A 21,301-nucleotide genomic window follows, 5' to 3' on the forward strand; every position below is an offset into this window, starting at 1 on the left:
GCACCTTTGCCTGCTCGTGAGCCTGTCTCGTGCAGTTGTATCTTATTTGCAGTTCCGCATAAACATAAATCATAGACTTCTACAAGCCTTTCCCGCTTCACTAACCAAACTAAAATCCCTCTGCGCCTCTCCTCTCCACCCACACACTTAGCTTTAATTATAAGCATTAAAACTGAGTGAGGTGTGACTGATGTCTGAATAGTCTGAAAACGCTGCGGGACAGATTGTGAACTCATTACTGAGCCAGGTAGAGTCAGTGAAATCAACTGAACTATTTGGATAGTAATCTCACTACTGTGATTGGGGTGTGCACAACATGGCCCTGTATTATTATTATTATTATTATTGTTAATATTAATAGTACCTGTCTCTTGTGCTTTACAAGGGAGGTGGGTATCATTATCCTGATTTTATAGATGGGGAAACTGAGGTATGTGGCAGTAAAGTAACTTGCTTAAGGTCACACAGCAGGCCAGTGGCAGACCTGGGAATAGAATCCAAGTCTTCTGAGTCCCAGTCAAGTGCTCTGTCTGTCAGGCCGCTATATAATGGACAAAAATCCCCACTTCTGGTGAGTGTTAAACTGAAAAATTCTTTACCCTGAGGCCAGATTGTTGATTCTCTGCCCTCCAGAGGTGGAAAGTACCCACAGCTCCCAGTAAAGTAAATAAGAGGTGTGGGTGCTTTGTACCTCTGAAAATATTTTCAGGGGATCAGTCGTTTTTAGTAGGTTCTGTCTGTCTCAGTGTAGATGTTTTGTTTGTGTGCAAGAGAGGGGCACCTGTTAGTTCAGACTTGGCAGTTTTCACTGAAGAAATGGCTCTGCAGTCTCTGTGTGATTAGCAAAGCAGAAAGGCACAAAGTCTGTCTGGAGATAGTCACCATGTAAACATTGTAACACCCACAGTGCTTTAAATGTAGGCGTTTGAGCCCTGTGGAAATCAGCTGGGTTTGTTCATAATCTTCACAAGACTCCTATAATAATGACTGCAGAGGAGTCACAAGAGAATTGTGTGTGTGTTTAATGTATATTGTGAAGTATATGCTCCAGCTGATACAGAATTTACCTCTGGGGCAGCTGACATGATTTTCTTTTGTGCTTTCAGTGACACACAGGGGCTTTAATCATGAGCAACCCTTTTGCATGGATTGCAGAGCCGCTAGACTCCAACCAGCCTGCAAAGAAGTTCTTCAATCTGAACAAATTGGGAGATGCGAGATACGGTATGTTGGCAGCATTCAGAAGGAACTGCCTGAGACGTGTGTACTCAGGCTGCAGTGGGCATTGAAAATGACTGTGGGAAGGCTCTGCAGTTCTAGATGATACTTGATTTGCGGGCACGGAAACATGGGTACAAATTCAAAAGCTATTCCTTGAAGATCAATTTCTAATGTTTTTTGGGTACTAGCATCTAGGCTTATTTAATTTCCTGCTATGATGATGATCTTTTTTTTCTAAACTTGGACTGCACATTGGTCCTTTTATGTGGTAGTTGAGTGCTTCCTACAACTGAGGGGTATCCTCCGGGCAGGGCATGAAGGTCTAGCCAGATCAGTGGAAGACAAGTTTCATCCATGCTGCCTTGATAATGTGATGGACTTGATAGGAGTGTGTGATTGCAAGATGTATGCCACAAATAAAGATGATATGTGAAATCCTGGCCCCATTCTAGTCAATATCAAGACTCCCATTGACTTCAGGGGAGCCAGAACTTTGCTACCCAAAAGGGGAAAGGACACAGCCATGCCCAGATATATCTGGAAACTTCATCTCAAAGGTGTAAACCAATCTGCTTTCTGTCTCTTCCCCCAGGACGTTTGCCATTTTCTATCAGGGTCCTCCTGGAGGCAGCCATCCGCAACTGTGATGAGTTCCTAGTGAAGAAGGAAGATGTCGAGAATATTCTCGACTGGCATGTGATGCAGAGCAAGAATGTTGAAGTGCCATTTAATCCTGCACGAGTTATTCTGCAGGATTTAACGTGAGTCAAATGCTTCCTAAAGCTAGGAAAATGGGCTTGTAAAAACCACAACCATTCGCAGTGGGCAAAGCAGAGGGGAGTGGAGGGTGGATGCGGTGCCACGTTATTCTAAACATACTGGATGTCAAGTTGGCAGAGCTCCTTTAAGCAAACCGTGGTCATTTTAAAAGTACTCCATCAAAAGTCCACTGTCCTTTGAACCTCGGACCCAGGTGATAAGAGGGAATGTGGCACAACCTTGGCGTTCTCCACGTTACTGGACAACAGATTCATTCCATTTCTCACCCTAGCAAATAATGTATTGCCTGGCATTCTCCAAAATGCATCACAGGAACTGAGGGCTCAATCATGTTCCGCTTTTGAAGTCCGTGGCAAAATTGTCATTGCCTCTGTTGGGAACAGCATTGGGGTCCTAACTAGCTCACGTCCCGAGAGGTGATAGGCATGCTGACCGCTTTACAGGTGGAGACAGTGAAGCGCAGAGAGGTTGAGCTATACTTTCTAAAGAGCTCAGTTCCCATTTAGACACCTAAATAAACGTCCAGGGTCGCTGCTGATCTCTTCTAAAATCTGTCCACAAGTGTCACGGTGGGAGCTGCTGAGTGCTGAGCTTTCTTGAAAAGATTAGCCCTTGTATCGGTGCCTAAATGGGAGTGAGCTGTACTGAAAATCTGGCTCTTGGCACAAGGCCCCATAGTGAGTAAATTGCTAGTTCAGGATTAGAATTTTGAGGGTTCTTGATTTTCAGCCCTGTGCATAATTCACCTTGAATGCCTCTGGATACATAAATGCATGTGTTCTGGTGTCACTCCCTCAATCCCCCATAGTGTTGCAAATAACTGCCCTATTTCTCCTCTTCTGTATCAACCAATAATGCAGTTAGCTCATAATATCAGTTGCTTTCTTTGCTGTACATATAGTCTGGGGAAGTTGACATGCACACACTGTACATCACACTCACTACGTTCAGATGCATATTTTCGTAGATCAGAGTGACTGCCAGAATATAAACCTGAGCTGTGTTGGCTTTTCTTCTTTGCAATCCTAAATGTTTACAGACAAAACTCCAACCAAGTCCTTACCCTATTCCCTGTGTTGACCCTGTTGTATTTAATAATCTGCGCTGTTTTTCTTACACACAAGTCTTCTATAACATTATAGGCTGATTATTTTTAGTCCTTTGCAGCAAAGAACATCTTCGCTTGTTGCACTTTGAACTCTAAAATGGTCTCTCTCTCCTGGGCTGCTATTTCAGGAAGTACACTCGGAGTCTAATCCTAAATGGTCCTGAATGCCCATGACCACATCACTGGACACTATGTACACTTGACTCCCTGCAGAATTAGATGTTTTGTTATGTGAGGATGTTTCCCAGAAAGTAGCAGTCTAAAAGTGAAGTGCTGAGTGCTACAGAAAATGCCCCTGGTGGGCAGTGGTGGCTAGGGTAACCTTGGAAATGCCAAAATGTACCATCTGTGAAGGACCACCAGCTTTCCATCCGCTCTGCAAAAGCAAACATGGAAACTTATGGTCTCATGGTTAGAACATGACACTGACTGCCAGATGCTCTGATGAGACACTACTGTAAACCTAGAGGAAGGTCTGTTGTTTGTTGTCATGTCAGTTCTTGGAGCAACCAGGCTTATAGGACTGCTACAAAGTCTTGTTACCAGAGGTGAAAATGTGACTGCTGGCTAACAGCCTAACAGAGATACTTACGGAGTGTGAAGCATGTGGGTGGTTGGTTTGGGGGCATTTGTTAAGTCAAGTTCAAGAACTTGGTGTCACAGTTGAGTGGGGGGCTTTGTTATTCTTCCCTTCAGTGCTTTCCTGATTGCCAGTCAGTGCAGTTCTACTCCAGAAAGCCAGCCTGTTCACTCCCACAGGGTTCCATAGTCACACTCACTCTCATGGATTCTGGGTCACCTTTGTTCAGCTTGCAAGTCAAAAGCTGATGATGTTCCTACCGACTCATACTAACATGATCTATAATCCATTAGTTCCTAGAAGGCCTAACCATGATCAGAGCCCCATTGGGCTAGGCACTGTACACACAGCTAGTAGGAGAAAAGTGGTAGTATTATCCCCATTTTACAGACGGGAAGCAGAGGCACAGAGCAAGGAAGAGTAACTTGCCCAAGATCAGAGATTGTATCCAGATCTCATGTCTCCCTGTCCAGTGCCCAAGCTGCACAACCACCTCCCTTTGTCACCTTATGCGTTTCCACCCAAGTGTTCTGCACTGATGAAGCCAAATGTGGCTTTGTTCTTTCTCCCACCCCGGTTCTGTGTCCCGCTGCAATGGAGCGATGATTCCAGTGTTGGCTTTCGAGACAGAATCTGGTGGCAGTGTGGCATTGGCTGGCTATGCCTGAGGATCTGGGCTCTGTCCCCTCAGTTTGCTTAATTCTCTCATTTCAGTGGCGTACCTGCAGTGGTTGACTTTGCAGCAATGCGTGATGCTGTGAAGAAACTGGGTGGAGACCCTGAAAAAATTAATCCCATCTGTCCTGCTGATCTAGTAATTGATCATTCCATCCAGGTGGATTTTAACAGGAGGTAAGGAAATAAAGCAGATCTTATTTTCCATGCTTGCTAGGAAGCCAGGGGCAGCTGGTGTTAATTAGCATAGGTCCACAGTGGAGCTACACTGCGTTATGCAAACAGGATTTGTCCCCTAGCATTGTAGAAGCTAAAGACTGATTAAATGAGACCATTTACTACACTGGGCTGTGTTGGCTCAGTTCTGAGAATGGGGTTGTTAGCTCATCGCTGCCTTGGTGAAGAAGCACACAGCAGTGTTTTTATGTAGTGGGGAAGGAAGGAACAGCGAACTGGAAACTCTAGAATACTTAATCTCCAATCCTGTAGTGAGCGCCTTTGCACCTGTACAGAGCCTCACTGAAATCAGTGGGACTCTGAACAGTCGGAGGGGTCCATCTGCACAGAGCTCATTGCAGCATCGGGATCTTAGAAACCTACCTACCATCCTGCATGTCCTAGCTGAACCTCGTGATACCGTCCTGCTTTCTCATGTCATCCCTTAGTTCTCTTCTGTTTTCCAAACTCCTTAAATTCATTGTACTCCAGTTGCCTTACCCAGTAACTTATTCCATATTTGTTACTCTCATTAGGAAATAATATTACAACTGCTCACTTAAATGAAAACAATACAAAAAGGGGAGGAAATCTTAGCATCTAAGAGCAGTCTCAGACTTGAAGGTCAGAAGGGACCATTGTGATCATCTAGTCTGACCTCCTGCATGTTGCAGGCCGCAGAAGCTCACCCACCCACTCCTGAAATAGACCCCAAACCTCTGGCTGAGTTACTGAAGTCCTCAAATCATGGTTTTAAAGACTTCAAGTTACAGAGAATTCACCATTTACACTAGTTTAAACGTGCAAGTGACCCATGCTCCCTGCTGCAGAGAAGGTAACCCCCTCCCCGGGATCTCTGCCAGTCTGACTTGGGGGAAGAGTCCTTCCTGACCCCAAATATGTCAGTCAGTTAGATCTTAGATCCTGAACATGTGGTCAGGACTTGCCCGGCAGATACCTGGTTAAGAATTCTCTGTAGTAACTCCGTGCCCTCCCCATCTAGTGTCCCATCTCAGATTATTTTTTGTTTTGTTTTTAAATAAAGATTTTGATCCTATTTGTGGAAATAAGCCTCTTGATGGATTGATTGATTTATTTATTTATTTATTAAAAAAAATTCCCTCCATGTGATTCTTAGAAAAGCAGGTTATTTTAAACCTCAAAAGCCACATGGATGCAAACCTCCATTGGCAGTGAACCAGCTAACTAAAAAGCTCAGCAGTTTGTCCAATTTTTTCCCCCCTAGATCTTGAGTTGGATCATTTGTCTGAGATCTGCTCCTCGTTAACTTTTAAACCGCAGTCTTAAAATATGCCTGAGAAAAGGTCAGGAATGGATTTCAGTTTGGAATTAGATGTCTCTGGAGTATATGTACATGTTGGTACTGATCTGTTTAAACATGCTCTTCCTCCATTTCATTTGAATCTCTGTTTTCTTATGAGAGCTGGTTGGGGTCGGGGGAAATATACTTCCCTGTGAGAATTCTTTGTCAATGTCATTGAAAAACAGAAATATACATGGTTCTCGTTTTTTACAAAAGCACGGTATTTTCAGTGAAAAATAGGGTTTCACAAAAAATAATTTTTGATGAAATCCCATTTTAGATGGACAAATTTCTCAAAATAAATAAATAAATTAATTTGCTGACCAGCTATCATTGCTGTTTAGTTCTTTCACAGTGACCACAGTGTGCTGCATGGCTCCGAGAGTATAGAAGTGTCCCTGCTCCAAAAATAATCACTTCTTAGGGATTTTATGTTTACGTACAGTTGTTTCATATATTTTTTTAGGAGTACAGGCTTGAACTGTGGTGTACGTTCCAGATCAGTATCCGCATATGTTCAATCACAATTACTGACATCAGCTTCCTTTACTGCTATGCAGCTTGCATATCATTTAGGTTTGGAAAACTTTCCATTGCTTTAAGATGTAAGCTAGACTTTATCAAATTGCAGACGTGATGCCTACATTCTGTATGGGATTAATGTTTGAGCCAGATGATAGGTATTCCTGTTGAGACTTGTTAAGCCCCTTTGATCATTTGCCTTTAGCTCACAGCTGCAATTGCTTGAAACATATAAAACTGATAGGCATTATGAACTACAAGTGCTCTTCTGTTTTCTCTTTCACTATACGCACACACCAGACCACACACTAAATTCAGTTGGAGACTTGTAGCTTTGTTGTTCATTTATTTCACCGGCAGGTCAGACAGTTTGCAGAAGAATCAGGAGCTGGAGTTTGAAAGGAACAAAGAAAGATTTGAATTCTTAAAGGTATGGGAAGAATTTCTCCTCTTTACATGTTGCAAGATGGGATGAATCAACACTCTTTCACTGTTCCTGTGTATTTAATATTTGGGGCTCTTATTCATTGTGTTTCAGTGGGGCTCCCAAGCTTTCCACAACATGAAGATTATTCCTCCCGGCTCGGGAATTGTCCACCAAGTGAATTTAGAATACTTGGCAAGAGTGGTGTTTGATCAGAATGGGTACTATTATCCAGACAGCTTGGTAGGCACTGATTCACACACTACAATGATTGATGGTCTGGGAGTGCTGGGCTGGGGTAAGTGCACTGAAGTTTTATGAACTGTTCGGTTATGTTATGGCTTGTGTTCCTATCAAATCACATATAAAATAAAATGACTAAGTACAACAAACTCCCTTTTCTGTGTCCAGTTCAAATGACCCTATAAATCAGGATTTTGTAACCTGATTTCCTATTCCATACCCAATGATTGTAAGAGTAATAAACAACAAATCACATTTCAGTCATGTGTCAGGTTGTAGGGGATTTGTGTGTGCTTTTATTTTTAAATAAATATTCTTTTATTGTGGGTTTAAAATGTCCCTGGGTAGTGGTGGGGGAGAGGGATGTAAAATTTTCAAGAGCATCTAAATGATTTGGGAGCCTAAGTCCCATTGAAAGTTTCACTGGGACCCATGAGTCTAAAATCACTTAGATGCTTTTGAAAATGTTTACCTAGTGACAGTAACTATAAAAGCAGTTTTGGATCAAAGACTCTGATTCAAAGACAGTACTGATGAGAGGGGATGAGGTGCATCAAAACAAGGTTTGATCAGTCTTTGCCAGTATTCTAGTACCAGATGTTCTTTGCTTGGACAATAACGGGACAGTGCTTGCCAGAATAACAAACAGAAATATGTTCCTAGCCAACAGTAGACAATAGAAGCTTTGAAATTTTATCTGCATAAGTAGATAGTCTAACCGAAGTATTTTGTAGTCATCCCTATACCTAGTATAAAGAATACCCGGGGAATACTGCAGTGATACTTCATGTGTATTGTGAAAGCACCTACGAGTCCCTCCGTTAACCAGGATTCCATCAACCAGCATACTAGGCTCTGTACAAACACAGAACAAAGTGTCCTGGTCTCAAAGAGCTTACAAAAATGCTGATTGCTTACAAAGACTCTCATAAAGTTTTCAGTCACACACAGTGTAAGTCATAATATTTGTATCTATTTTACATAGTGCTACAGATTAAAATCTGTATATAAGAAATTTCTGTATCTGCAGCCTTGGTAATACAGCACTGCATCCGCTCACGTTACTTGGATTGTAAGTTCTTTGGGGCATGGGGACCGTCTTTTTGTTCTGTGTTTTTAGGGTCCTGGTCCGTGACTGGGGTTTCTAGTGCTAGTTAAATACAAATAATAAAGAATCTATTTATAACCATGGCCTCATCTTCACAAGGAAACTGTTACAAATAGAGTTGAAAAACAGTCAAACTAGTTGACAGCTTGACAGTGGTCAGGCTGCTGGTGGGCTGTGACCAGTGCCTGTCACCAATATTGTCTCGCTGTTTCCTGGTACTCCCCCATCTGCCTGTATCCATCTGTTGACTCTTGGCTTGCACTTATATTGGAAGCTCTTTGAGGCATGGGCCATCTTTTTGTTCTGTGTTTGTACAGTACCTAGCACAATGGGTCCTGGTCCATGACTCGGGTGCTAGGGGGAAGGAACTAAAATAATAAAATGCTGACTGGTCAGTGCAGAAAAGGCTCAGTTGTGCTCAGCAGGCATGGACCAACTCTTCTCAACCAGCATTTACTCAGGACTCGCTATCCCAGTGTTGAGTGGAGGGATAGCTCCGGGGTTTAAGCATTGACCTGCTAAACCCAGGGTTGTGAGTTCAATCCTTGAGGGGGCCATTTAGGGATCTGGGGGAAAAAATGGGGATTGGCCCTGCTTTGAGCAGGGGGTTGGACTAGATGACCTCCTGAGATCCTTTCCAACCCTGATCTATGATTCTATGTGCTTCTCTGCACTGACGAGTCAGCCTCATGTCCGCAAACTTGACTGGCTTTAAACATGATTCAATTTCCAAATGAAAGTGAGCCCCCGAGGGCTAGAAACTTTCTTTTTTAAACAAAATCTTAGAACAGCATAAGAACATCTAAGAAATGTCCCCTCGGAGCAGCTCAATCCAAGCCCTGCTGTGTGGTGACTTCTTTTCCGTTATTTGCAGTAACATTATTTCACTGGTTCGTTAACTTTCAGCCTGCATTGCCTCATCTAAAAAAAAAAAATTCTGCTTTTGTCTTGCCAATTGGATTCAGGCGTTGGTGGCATTGAAGCAGAAGCGGTGATGCTGGGCCAGCCAATCAGCATGGTGCTTCCTAAAGTGATTGGTTACAAGCTGATGGGAAATCCTCATCCCCTGGTAACATCCACAGACATAGTGCTCACCGTTACCAAGGTAACTGACATCTGTGCCATGGGGGATTTCTTACAATGGGCCACAGTGTGGCACATGTGTGCATGGTGTGATCTTAGAGTAGCTGCATACAGCAGCCTTAGGAGTCCCGTCTCTGGGGCTGTCATCTTGATTTCATCCTCTGAGACCCAACTATGCTGGGCCTGGGCTGCAGCTTGGGCTGCAGCTAGCTCTGCAGCTCCTTCCCTCTTGCCTGCTGATCAGCTGCACCCCAGATGGGGTGGAATCTGCAGCCAATCCTGCTCCCTCCCCTCCCCCCGCCTATTTCACAAGGAGGGTGGTGAAGCACTGGAATGGGTTACCTAGGGAGGTGGTGGCATCTCCATTCTTAGAGGTTTTTAAGGCCCGGCTTGACAAAGCCCTGGCTGGCACGATTTAGTTGGGGTTGGTCCTGCTTTGAGCAGGGGGTTGGACTAGGTGAGGTCTCTTCCAACCTTAATACTCTATGATCTGGTTGGATGGGACAGGAAGAACTGGAACTCCCAGGGCTCCTACGATCCTTGTGGTTGTCGTGGTCAGGTTTTGAGACTCCCATTGATGCTAATAGGAAAGTTTTGCCATTGCCTGCAGCGGTAGCAGAACCGTGTACGTCTGGCATGTTTAGCATTGAGTTTTGAAGCTCCTGTTACACACTGAACAAAACCCTGGTCCCAAATGAACCAGAACTCTGAGGAAGCATGGCTTCTTGACTGGAGCTGAACCGCACAGGCCTGAACTGTCTCCAGTGCGTAAGGCTTATACAGTCAGCGTTCCGAAGATTAGAAATGGCCTTTGAGTACCTCTGTTGGTTCTTGTGTTACAGCATCTTCGCCAGGTTGGGGTGGTGGGTCAGTTCGTGGAATTCTTTGGGCCTGGCGTAGCCCAGCTGTCAATTGCTGATCGAGCCACCATTGCCAATATGTGCCCCGAATATGGAGCAACTGCAGCCTTCTTCCCAGTTGATGAAGTCAGCATCAGGTACCTGATCCAAACGGGTAAGTGCAAAAAGAGGCCAGAACTTGAAGATCCAGATTATAAACCTGGGCTCTGACAGCTCATGGTACAGGGCCTGATTCTGGTGTAACTCCATTGACCAGAATGGAATTACTTCAGAATCTCGCTGGTATGAGAGAGATCAGAGTGAGACTCATGGTGCCATGCATTTGGTCCTAGCACCTTCCTAAACCTTAACCTTGGGCTCTGCAAAGGATCCATTTTACATAATATATATGAGCTACTGTGTTTCTCAGGGTTGAGCCCTTATGAACTCCAGCGTATGAAACTTTCTGCTTAGAAAACGTCAAGAGTTCAACTCCAACCTTGGAATGCAACTAACAGTCCCAGTTAACTGGGACTGAGATCATTAAAGATCCAGTGACTTTTCTCTTCCTGCTTTTCTAGTTAAACATGAAGCTGATGTAATACAATCTATCCCATTCAAGGCCCTGTTCTGCATTCTTAAAATGCCCCAATTTCTTTGTCTTGACTGTTCTTATTTAGCTATGTCTGGATTTCATTTTAGGTCGTGATGAAGAAAAAATTAAGCACATAAAGAATTATCTTCTGGCTGTGGGGATGTTTAGAGATTTCAATAACTCCGCTCAGGATCCAGATTTTACCCAGGTAGAGTCCTGATCATCATTTAATCTTGTACCTTCCTTCCTTTATTTCTCTCCTACACGTACACCCCGTCGCTCTCCTCTTTCATTTTATTTATTTTTGTTGTTCTCTGTTTCATCTTTTTTAAAGAGGAATTTTCACACAGCAAGGAAAAAATTAACATGACTCTGATTTTTTAATCCCTTTCCCAAAGCATGCCCTGGTCCATTCCGTGACTGTGTAAGCCAGAATTTGAGGCAGCCTCATGTAATGGCATTAGACCACACAGAACACCTGAGGGAAATGCAGGGTCTCACTGTGTCCAGCAATCTCAACCCAGTTGATTTACAATAGGGTGGCATGGATTTAAATGAGGACAGAACTTACCCCCAAGTATCTCTTAATAGTTAGCAAACAGGGCAAGATTAAAGGGATTTGATCCTCTCTGAAATCTTGTAAATTTTCCCTAAATGCACAACTTCACCTATAAACCAACTATCAAAATGGTGAGCAAGAGGCTGCTTGTATGGGCTTGTGCGCTACCCCTTTGCTAGGATTTCCCAGAATGCTTCCTGATGCTAGGATTTGTCTTGATGGTGAGGGTGGGGGTAAAATTTTCAAACCACCTCAGATCTGTTTGTTTTCAAAAGTGACTTAGACATGTATCGTATTGGCTTTATTTTGAAAGTCAATGAGACTTAGGCTCCTATGTGCCTAAGTCACTTTTGAAAATGGGGACTTGAGGTGGCTGTGAAATTTTTTCCTTGGGAGCTAACAGTATCTGAGCTTGTACCTCGCTACAAATGGCTTTGAGGAATTTTGCCCTTAAATGCGTTAGGCCTCATGCTGTCGGAAGAGCGTTTAAGGCACTGATTCAGTAAGGTTCTTAAGCGCATAAGTAGTCAATGGTGCTCCTTGTGGTGAGTATTGCTGCATTGGGACCCCAGTGCCCTTGGGAGCGATGTATCCTGCATTATTTGGCTCGATCCTTGGCAGTAGCTTATTGAGCCGCACTGTTCCTCCTGTTCAACAGGTTGTGGAGCTGGATCTGCATACCGTCGTGCCTTGCTGTAGCGGGCCCAAAAGACCTCAGGACAAAGTAGCTGTGTCAGAAATGAAGAAGGACTTTGAGACCTGCCTGGGAGCCAAGGTAAGGGCACATGGCATTGCAAACGGAAATATGTTTGTCTTCTAGAAGCTATCTGTAGGGCTTAGTCACTAGAGACACAGGTTTGCGTCAATCAATTCAGGACACTTTGTGTGACCTTGCAGGAATGTTGTTTCCTGGTTATTTTCAACTGTAGCCTAGAAGACAATGCTAAGGAATAAGTATTCTAGAGTGGTGGTTCTCAAATTATGGGTCCTGGAACATGGGTGGTCCGTGGATCTGCTCTTGACCCATTAGTGAAGCATTTGCAGTATTGAAGTAGTCACTCAATCTGATAATGGCATACCAGTCTGAGACTCACTGCAGGTTTCCAGAAGTGCTTTTTGCCCAACTAAACTTAAAACAACAACCACCCTAACTGCCTCTTGCAGTCCATCCGGTTAAAAACAGCAATTAATAGATCTGCGTCTAGGATTTTGATTAGGACCCAAGTCTAAACACCCCTAAGTTCTGGGGAATCTCAGACCTGAATCCAGATCTAAACTTTACAGTTCGGGCTCATTCCCTATCAAAGCCAATACTTATGAAGAATGCTCTGGTTTTCAAATCCAGCTAAACCCTCCAGATTTGCTATGCCATTCAGATTTTCTATCCCAGTCCGTAGTATTGATATGCTAGTTCTCTCCCCTTTTTTTTAAGACTCATTCTTTCGTCCATTCAGCTAGATCTTCACACAGACTTCAGACCAGTCAGTGCTAATTGTATGAACTCTTGGGCATTCTGGCCACAATCCCAGGCCTGACCTGAGTGACTCGGCTGGGGGAGTGGGGTGGCTTCCTAGATCCTGATGCTGTGCGCTGATGTACAGTCTCATCTGGGATCCAAGACACACAGGCGCCTCTGTGCAGGCTAAAAGAGTTCTGTTGTCTTCCTGTGCAAAAGACCAGCTGTGTGCCACTGCAAGAGGCAGCTGCCACCTTGTCACCAAGGGATGAGCGGGTAGGGTTGGCCCCAATTAAGCAAATGTGACAGCCGCCATGTTGGCTAACATGCTGGAGACTGAAGCCGGGACCTCCAGAGCTAAAAGCAAGAGCTGCTATATCTTGTGCTGAAGCTGTTACACACTCATCTTCTCTGGCTTGGGCACAAGGGGGAGCCTATAACGTACGCTGTGTCACCAAACGCTCTTCCTTCCCCTTTTTAAAGTACAGCTGTTTTCTGGTACCATTCTGTCTCCCTTTCCCAGTTCTCACACTAACCATCTTCTCCCTTTGTTTTTATTGTCCCTCTTTATAGCAAGGGTTCAAAGGTTTCAGTATTGCCCCAGACCGTCACAGCGATCGCGTGAAGTTTGTTCATAACGGCTCTGACTTTGAGCTCACCCATGGTTCGGTGGTGATTGCGGCCATCACCAGCTGTACTAATACCAGCAACCCCTCGGTCATGTTAGGAGCCGGTAAGTGTGTCTGGTCAGAGAAACCGCTGCAGGCAAATGTAGTTTTAGGTCTGGGTACAACCTCATAAAAGCAAACCCCATTGACATCGAAGGAATCCCATCCCTTTATGCCAGAGCTGAATTTAGCCCCTTGAGTGAGCAGGAGGAATCCAGGTACCAATATTTGGGCTGAGACCTGGAAACTCTGGCTGTTAATCACATGTTTTTTTTTCCCCTTGCATTGACAAGTCTATAAGTGAGGTAAGTATCATTGTGCACTAATTATCACCTACCTCTGACCTCTCAGTGAGGCTTTTGACGCGGTGCGAAGCAAGGGTGGTGTCAATTAGCTTTGGCTGTACAGTAGCCTAGATCAGGGGGGATTAACCTTTGTTTTTCTTAACTCCCCCCAAGATGCTATAAAAATTCCAGAGCCCACCAGTGCCCCAACAACTGTTGTTCTGCATATAAAAGTCAGGGCCGGCGTTAGAGAGTAGCAAGCAGGGCAATTGCCTGGGGCCCCATGCCACAGGGGGTCCTGCAAAGCTAAGTCGCTCAGGCTTTGGATTCAGCCCCAGGTGGCAGGGTTCAAAGCCCTGGGCTTCAGCCCTGCACAGCGGCCCTTCGGCTTTCTGCCCTGGGGCCCAGCAAGTCTAGCATTGGCCCTGCTTGGCGGACCCCTGAAACCAGTTTGGGGGCCCCAGACCCCTGGTTGAGAACCGCTGGCCTACATAATGTATGTTTCAGTCCTTCTGCCATTCAAGTCAGTGGTGATTTTGTAATGGATTTTAGCTGGAGTCTAGGGCCCGTGTACGTGTTGGAATTTGCATGGCACGCCATCCCAAGAACAGCATTATCTTCAATTGGAATTGCTCAGTCCCCGAGGTTCCTTGTTCTAGATCTAGTACTCTGATAGCAATGATTAAACTCTTTGGTAGTCATTGGATGCTTCTGTCTGACACTCACCTTCCCATACATGCCCTGGAGGAAAAGGGAAGAACTTCTCACTCATGTTCCTGGTTTCAGTTTCTTGCTTCCTTCTCTTCTCTTTTTTTTTTTTTTTCATCTTTGTGCCGAATTTTGGCTGGCAGCCAGGTTTGTGCGTGTGCCAGAAAACCTGCAGGCCAGTGGAGGGGTGGGGGAATGGCCTCACTTTGCCCCAGTTCTGGCTCCCCTCCAAAGGCACACAGAGGTGGCTCTGTAGTTCCTCTGTGATTGGAGTTGTGGAAAGAGATTCAAGGTCAGAACCTTGCGGGGGTGGAGCAGGCAAGTGGGTGTAATTTGTGTAGTTGCTCCAGGACCTGGTTGTGGGTACTAAGCACTCACAGTTGCAACTGAATCAATGGGAGCTGTGCTTTGCACATATAAAGTGCTATGTAATGATAAGTGTGCTGGAAAATCAGGTCCTAGGCATCTCAAATTGGGCACCCAAAATTGGTGGATGAGTTTGACCTAAATCTCTCTCTGCCTTAGCTCCCCATCTTTACAACGGCGATAATACCTCTCCCGCACCTAACAGGGGTGTTTTGAAGATAAATTCACTAATATTTATGGAGAGCTCAGACATTATAGTGATGAGCGCATAGAGAAGCCCATGAGGAAATGAATAATTGTTTTCAATGTGCAGTAAATAAAGCTTGGGGCGGTTACGCAATAAGTAGAAAACAAAATATTGAGTAGCTGCTCGTTCAGGGAGCACCATCCATCCCGTGCGCTGAATGAGGCAAGGGTCATATGGGAAAAATAGTACGTGATCGTGCAATTATAAAGATTGTATCATAATACACGCGTGCACGGGAGCCAAATTAAGATTTGCACAAGCAACCTTAATTCTCAAATAAATTTGTTAGCTTCTAAGGTGCCACAAGTACACCTCTTCTTTTTGCCTAACTTTTGAGTGTTTGTTTGACTTGCAACCTTAATAATGTTCTTTTAACAGTTTTGTGTGTTTAAATGTATGCCACTTTCAAACTGGGTGTCTAATGTTAGGCTCTTAGGCCCAGATTTTTAAAGATATTTAGGTGATGCTGTGCTCAGCGTCACAATGTCTAACTGATTTAGGAGCCTAAATCTCATTTTCCAAAGGGATTTAAGCTTTAGGGAGTACATTTAGACTCATGCCTCAATCCCTTTTGCAAATACGATTTCGACTCCTACATCAGTTAGGCATTGCTGTGCTCGGCATTGCAAAGCCTAAATGGCTTTAAAAAAATCTGGGCCGTAGTTTTATCTGAGCCCTTCAGTGCAGCCCAATTTTCCGTTACTGAGCACTGCAGCTCCCACTGATGTCTCTGGACGCTGTGAGTGCTCAGCACCTCTGAAAGTTGGGCCATTTTTTATTTAGGTGTCAGGCCCTTAATTTCATCCATTAGTGTTCTCTGAAATGAGCTGGGGGTCTGTTTGCATCATCCAAACTGACCCCAGCAGCTGGCAAAAACAAGCCACCTTTGGTTAGCTCCCTCATCAGGGAGGTCACAGGTTTCAGAGATGCTGAGCTGTCCTCTTGCCCCAGCGACACAGAGGTGGGCGCTGTGATACGGCTTGCAGGGCTGCTATGAATAAATGGAAGGCTTCAGTCTCCAAAGCTGTCAACTTTGTACCACGAGCACTGAATTCGCCTGTCCACAGACAAACAGTTTTGAAGGAATAAAATATCCAAGAGAAGAATTCAGGCTCCGGGTAAATATATTCTTGTTAACAAGGTTCACACTCAGAAGGTAATTAGATAATGCTGCTAAAACAGGCTACACATTGTGAGACTATTTGCTTACATCAAGGGGCCAGGTGAACTTATGCCAATAGAAAGTTCAGGCCTGGCTCACCAGATTCTTACATGGAATGTTTTATGGCTCCGCTTTCCTTATTTAATGCATAGAAATAGCTACTAAACTAATCAAGCGCCTGATCTTATACTGGTATTCTGCCCAAGTATGTGAGTGTGTGTGTGCCTTTGAATGTAGCTGCACACAGCTTTCCACTAGAAATGAAAGAAACCAGTACCACAGTTCATCAAAGCACTTGGAGTCAATGGAACTTAAGCACATGGGTTGCTGATTCAAAATAATCAAATACCGGAAATGGAATCTCTTCTGTTTCAAGCTAGTCAAGGGAGCTGTCAGACGATTTTTTGGTTTTGTTTTTTTCAGGTGGACTGTGCCATTGCCAAGAACAATCACAGGTGCCCTTTGTGTTTTGCAGGATTGCTTGCTAAGAAAGCTGTTGATGCCGGTCTGACTGTGAAGCCATACATTAAAACCAGCTTGTCCCCAGGCAGTGGGGTTGTCACTTACTATCTGAGGGAGAGTGGAGTTATGCCTTACCTTGCTCAGCTAGGGTGAGAGGGGTTTTCATTTTACTGTCTCAAGGCTCGTTGATGCCTATTTCCCATAATCCTTGGCAAACGTAATGACTGTACAAGCAAAGCATTTGCAGCAAGTGATGTCACGTAAGACAATGATGGGTGTCCACAGTCTGAAAGGCATAGCTGAGCCCTTAGGGGTAGATACTCATGTGTGTAAGCCAGGCAGCACCATTTACTCAGCTCACTCTTATACCAGCTGAGAAGCTGGCCTATTGGAACCTTTTATTTCACTAAAGACTACTTCTTGTTAGGCAAGGGGACGGTTCATTTCTTAAATTTAATTGTTCTAAAATAGTATCTCACTTAAGACTTGTAGGTCTTGGCTGATGATAAACATATGGTCTCCATTATGCAGTGTTGCAATCACATGCACTAATGACTGTTTGCATGCAAAACATTGTACCCATGACAATTGTGTGTGCAAATTAGGTGCATAAATTTGTGCACCTATCTATATACACTTTTTTTTTAGAGCAGCAAAAGAATGCAAATGACCATCACAGACCATTTTCTGAGCAGAAAACGATACTGAATAGTTTGTGCTGTAACACATTTCCTCATGGACACAGCTTCATTGCCTGATCGTTTGCTTTATCAAAAAGTAATTAATACCTATCTTGTGATCGCTAATATATTTAATACTGTCTGTAGGTTTGATGTGGTGGGTTACGGGTGTATGACCTGCATTGGGAACAGTGGACCTCTACCGGAGCCTGTTGCAGAAGCCATCACTCAGGTACTCGACTGCTGTTAAATCTTCTGCAGCATGGCATACTGCATGGTCTTTCAGAGACAAAATCACGTATTTATTTCACTTGGTCAAGAGATTGAGATACATCTCAAGGGTTTGTTGCCACAGGATCCATGCAGGAGAGGGCTGTGATTCTTAAACTCAGATGAGAACTCCCTCCCTGTAAACAAAATGGCAAGCTGCAACAAGAGCAGGCAAGCCGACTTAAATCATCCTGTCTTGCAGCCGTAGAAAGCCTTGGGACTGTGATCCCCACAAGAAGCTCCCCGTTCGGCAGTGGGGAATGTGGAGTTCTGTCTGCTTGCGAGGCAACCAGTCCCTGAGTGTGAATGGAGATGCTGTAGAAGCCAGCTTTATAAAAGGGAAAATGCTCGTTAGTTGGGATGTCCTTGTTTTAATGAAGAGTAGCTTTCTGTCTAATTAAAGAGTGAATGGGTGTCCGGAAATGGAACAAATGTAGCCCTCTGGAATAATATCCCCCATCCAAATGACTCCGATTGTGTTTATAAATGGGTGTATATGGCTGGATTTGTGGAGATAGAGGCCTACGTTTTCAAACGTGACTAGTGGTTTTGGGTGCTTCAGTTTCTGGGTGGTCAACTTGAGATACCTTTTTAAAAGGGGCCTGGTTTCACTTTTAGGAGTGCTGAGCACCTGTCCTCAGAAAAGCAGGCCCTTTGAAGTAGAGCCCCCAAAATCACTACCCATCTTTGAAAACTGAGTCTGCAGTCATCTCAAGGGAGCCTGGAAGCACTTCTGCCCCCTTTGACAGCGAGAGACTTCAGACCAAATATAACCCCATTGTAAGAGGGTGCAAATCCATCAGCTTCAGGGTTGTTCCATTCAGTCTATACCAGGACTGAATCTGGCCTCTAGCTTAAGATCTTGAATAGATCACAGGTGAAAAGGGGCTGGGTCTCTAAAATTGTCTCCTCATAGGAATGTTTCCGTGCCAGAACCAGGCATCTTCACTTGACTGGCAGTCTCTTCTCAGCCAAAGCTAAGAATTTGTTAGCACGGTCAAAACTGATGTTTCCTACATGCATTTTCTAGTAACCCAAGGGCATTAGCAGGGAAAAAACCAAAGTGAAGCCTGTGTTTTGGAGAGGCAGAGAGGGTTTGCTGCTCGCCCTGTGGGAACAGAGGTCCTTCAGAATAGCTGAGGGCTACATAGCAAGATTCTATTTTATTGTGTTTTCCTGTTCACAGTGTAGCCTTGCCCTGGGATTCAGAGGTCATCTCTTAGCCAGGTTTTGCAGTCTTTAATGTTAACCAGTTTCACAACTGTGTGGTGATGAGCTTCTTTGTTTGTGGTTGTGATGGCTTTGACTTGCATGTTTAAGAAGCTTATGGGAGGATTTCTGTGTGTGAAACATTTTTTTCCCTCTCAGAATAAGCCTCTGTTTATTCCCTGCTGTGACAAACCATGTCAAGCCCCCTGTATGAATATATTTGTAGGTCTTTTAATAAAAGACAGTAGAGCTTTGTAGGTGGCCCAGTCTTTGAATCTCATCATTACAGTATCGCTGAATGAACCTTAGAGACTAACCAATGTATTTGAGCATAAGCTTTCATCAGATGTAGCTGTAGCTCACGAAAGCTTATGCTCAGATAAATTGGTTAGTCTCTAAGGTGCCACAAGTCCTCCTTTTCTTATTGCAAATACAGACTAACACGGCTGTTACTCTGAAAACTGTAATGATATTAATTCATTCAGTGGCTGTCTGTGAGGCTATTGAGATGGTTTGTAGCCAGACCTCTTTCAGGCTAATATTAGTGTGTCGGGTTGGCTCAGGATGGATGGAAGACCTCCAAGGAACATTTCAGTGCTTCAGGAACAGTCCTAGATAGCGACGCCAGAAAGGACCATTTTGATGATGATTTGGATTGCAGTAGCACTTAGCACAAAGGGGACCCGGTCCAGGGCTGGGGCTCCCAAGTCCTGTACAAACACAGAACAAACAGATGGTCTCTGCCTTTAGTCTGACCTTCAGGGTAACACAGGACCGACAAAATGTTGTGCTGGTAATTCAGCAGGTGGTGCTGAGCCATTTCCTCAGGGCCTTAGGGGCCTTGTGCTGGTGGCAGTACTGCCTTTTGGGATAGCCACAAAATGTAGGTCCTGATGACTTCTGGTCAGTGCCGATCCCTCTGGCAGGAGTGCTCCCCGGCGACCCAGACCATGTGCCACCATTCAGCCATGCTCCTGCCGTTTAATTACGTAACCTGCTCTGTTACATGCTGTTCTAAGCTGTATTGTGCTGTTTGCTAGCTGCCCTGTCCCCCCAGTCCCGTGACCTGTCCATGACTTTTACTAAAAATACCTGTGACTAAAGTGTAGCCTTACTCATGTACAATCACAGAACGCTTTCCTTCCCGTCGTGCTTTCCTCTGCCCCTAGCCGTATAGCCATTCCGAATGCATTTGAACCAGAAGGCCCTTGACTTTCCGCTGCTTGTGTTCACTTGTCTCTACTGCTGTCTTGCAGGGGGACCTCATAGCTGTGGGCGTGTTGTCCGGAAACAGGAATTTTGAGGGTCGCATCCATCCCAATACTCGTGCCAACTACCTTGCCTCCCCGCCACTGGTAATAGCCTATGCTATCGCAGGGACCGTAAGGATTGACTTTGAGAAGGAGCCTTTAGGTAAGAAACTGTGGGGTTTTCTCCCCTACCCCCCAACTATTTTTCACTACATTCAACTGATATTAAGTGAAGAGTCCAGAGGAAGCATCTCTTATGTATTGGTTGGTGAGGAGCCCAATGAGGTGCGTATGAGATGCAAGACAAGCAAGAGTTGGGTCAATAGTGGCCACTAAGCGCACGTGGGGGAGAAGCGTGTTAATAGCACCCATCGCCTGAACCTAGGGAAGCTCCTTCATGGGAATATTGGGTGCTGTGTCTCTGCAGGCTCAGGGGGGTGTGTGGGGCAGGGTGGGGGTGAGGCAGACCTGAAGGACGCCTGCTTTGCACACCATCTCCTGGCAGCCCTACCAGAAAATACCAACGGGAGTTCACCCTGACAATGTCGTCATCAACTTCCACGAGATCCCAGTCCACCGGGTCAAAGCCAGGCTAGAAAGCTAAGGCAGCAGGGTCCCTGAGTGTTGGAGTAGAGTAGAGAATAGTGGGAGTGAACAGCACATAGAAATTGGATCACTTTTGCGAGTGGAATGTTTGTACATGAACTTTTAAGGGTGTGTGGTTTCTTATAGGAGTAAATGCAGAAGGGAAGGAGATTTTCCTAAAAGACCTCTGGCCAACAAGAGACGAGATCCAGGCCGTTGAACATCAGTACGTCATTCCAGGGATGTTTAAAGAAGTCTACCAGAAAATAGAGGTGAATCGGTTACCTAGTGTAATGCGTTAACTGGGAAGTTTAGACTTGAAATTAGACGAAGGTTTCTAACCCTCCGAGGAGTGAAGTTTTGGAATAGCCTTCCAAGGGAAGCAGTCGGGGCAAAAGATCTATCTGGCTTTAAGATTAGACTCGATAAGTTTATGGAGGAGATGGTATGATGGGATAACATGATTTTGGCAATTAATCGATCTTTAAATATTCATGGTAAATAGGCCCAATGGCCTGTGATGGGATGTTAGATGAGGTGGGATCTGAGTTACTACAGAGAATTCTTTCCTGGGTATCTGGCTGGTGAATCTTGCCCATATGCTCAGGGTTCAGCTGATCACCATATTTGGGGTCAGGAAGAAATTTTCCTCCAAGGCAGATTGGAAGAGGCCCTGG

At 44.7% G+C, this 21,301-nt stretch overlaps 1 protein-coding gene across 8 annotated transcripts in view; it reads left to right on the plus strand.

Annotated features, from left to right (window-relative positions):
- Nucleotides 1-21,301, plus strand: part of ACO1 (aconitase 1) — a 46,571-nt gene that overhangs the window by 15,922 nt on the left and 9,348 nt on the right. For all 8 annotated transcript variants that reach the window (XM_043547770.1, XM_043547773.1, XM_043547772.1 and 5 more), the window contains 14 exons: nt 1,107-1,224; nt 1,814-1,982; nt 4,404-4,541; nt 6,787-6,856; nt 6,965-7,148; nt 9,167-9,306; nt 10,127-10,298; nt 10,826-10,926; nt 11,936-12,052; nt 13,307-13,466; nt 16,644-16,779; nt 17,458-17,542; nt 20,046-20,202; nt 20,772-20,896. In XM_043547770.1, the coding sequence (XP_043403705.1) occupies nt 1,128-1,224; nt 1,814-1,982; nt 4,404-4,541; nt 6,787-6,856; nt 6,965-7,148; nt 9,167-9,306; nt 10,127-10,298; nt 10,826-10,926; nt 11,936-12,052; nt 13,307-13,466; nt 16,644-16,779; nt 17,458-17,542; nt 20,046-20,202; nt 20,772-20,896 (1,851 nt within the window). In that variant the 5' untranslated portion in view covers nt 1,107-1,127. The remainder of the gene's footprint in view (nt 1-1,106; nt 1,225-1,813; nt 1,983-4,403; nt 4,542-6,786; nt 6,857-6,964; nt 7,149-9,166; nt 9,307-10,126; nt 10,299-10,825; nt 10,927-11,935; nt 12,053-13,306; nt 13,467-16,643; nt 16,780-17,457; nt 17,543-20,045; nt 20,203-20,771; nt 20,897-21,301) is intronic.

Source organism: Chelonia mydas, chromosome 5 (assembly GCF_015237465.2).
Source record: "Chelonia mydas isolate rCheMyd1 chromosome 5, rCheMyd1.pri.v2, whole genome shotgun sequence".
NCBI classification, from domain to species: Eukaryota; Metazoa; Chordata; order Testudines; family Cheloniidae; genus Chelonia; species Chelonia mydas.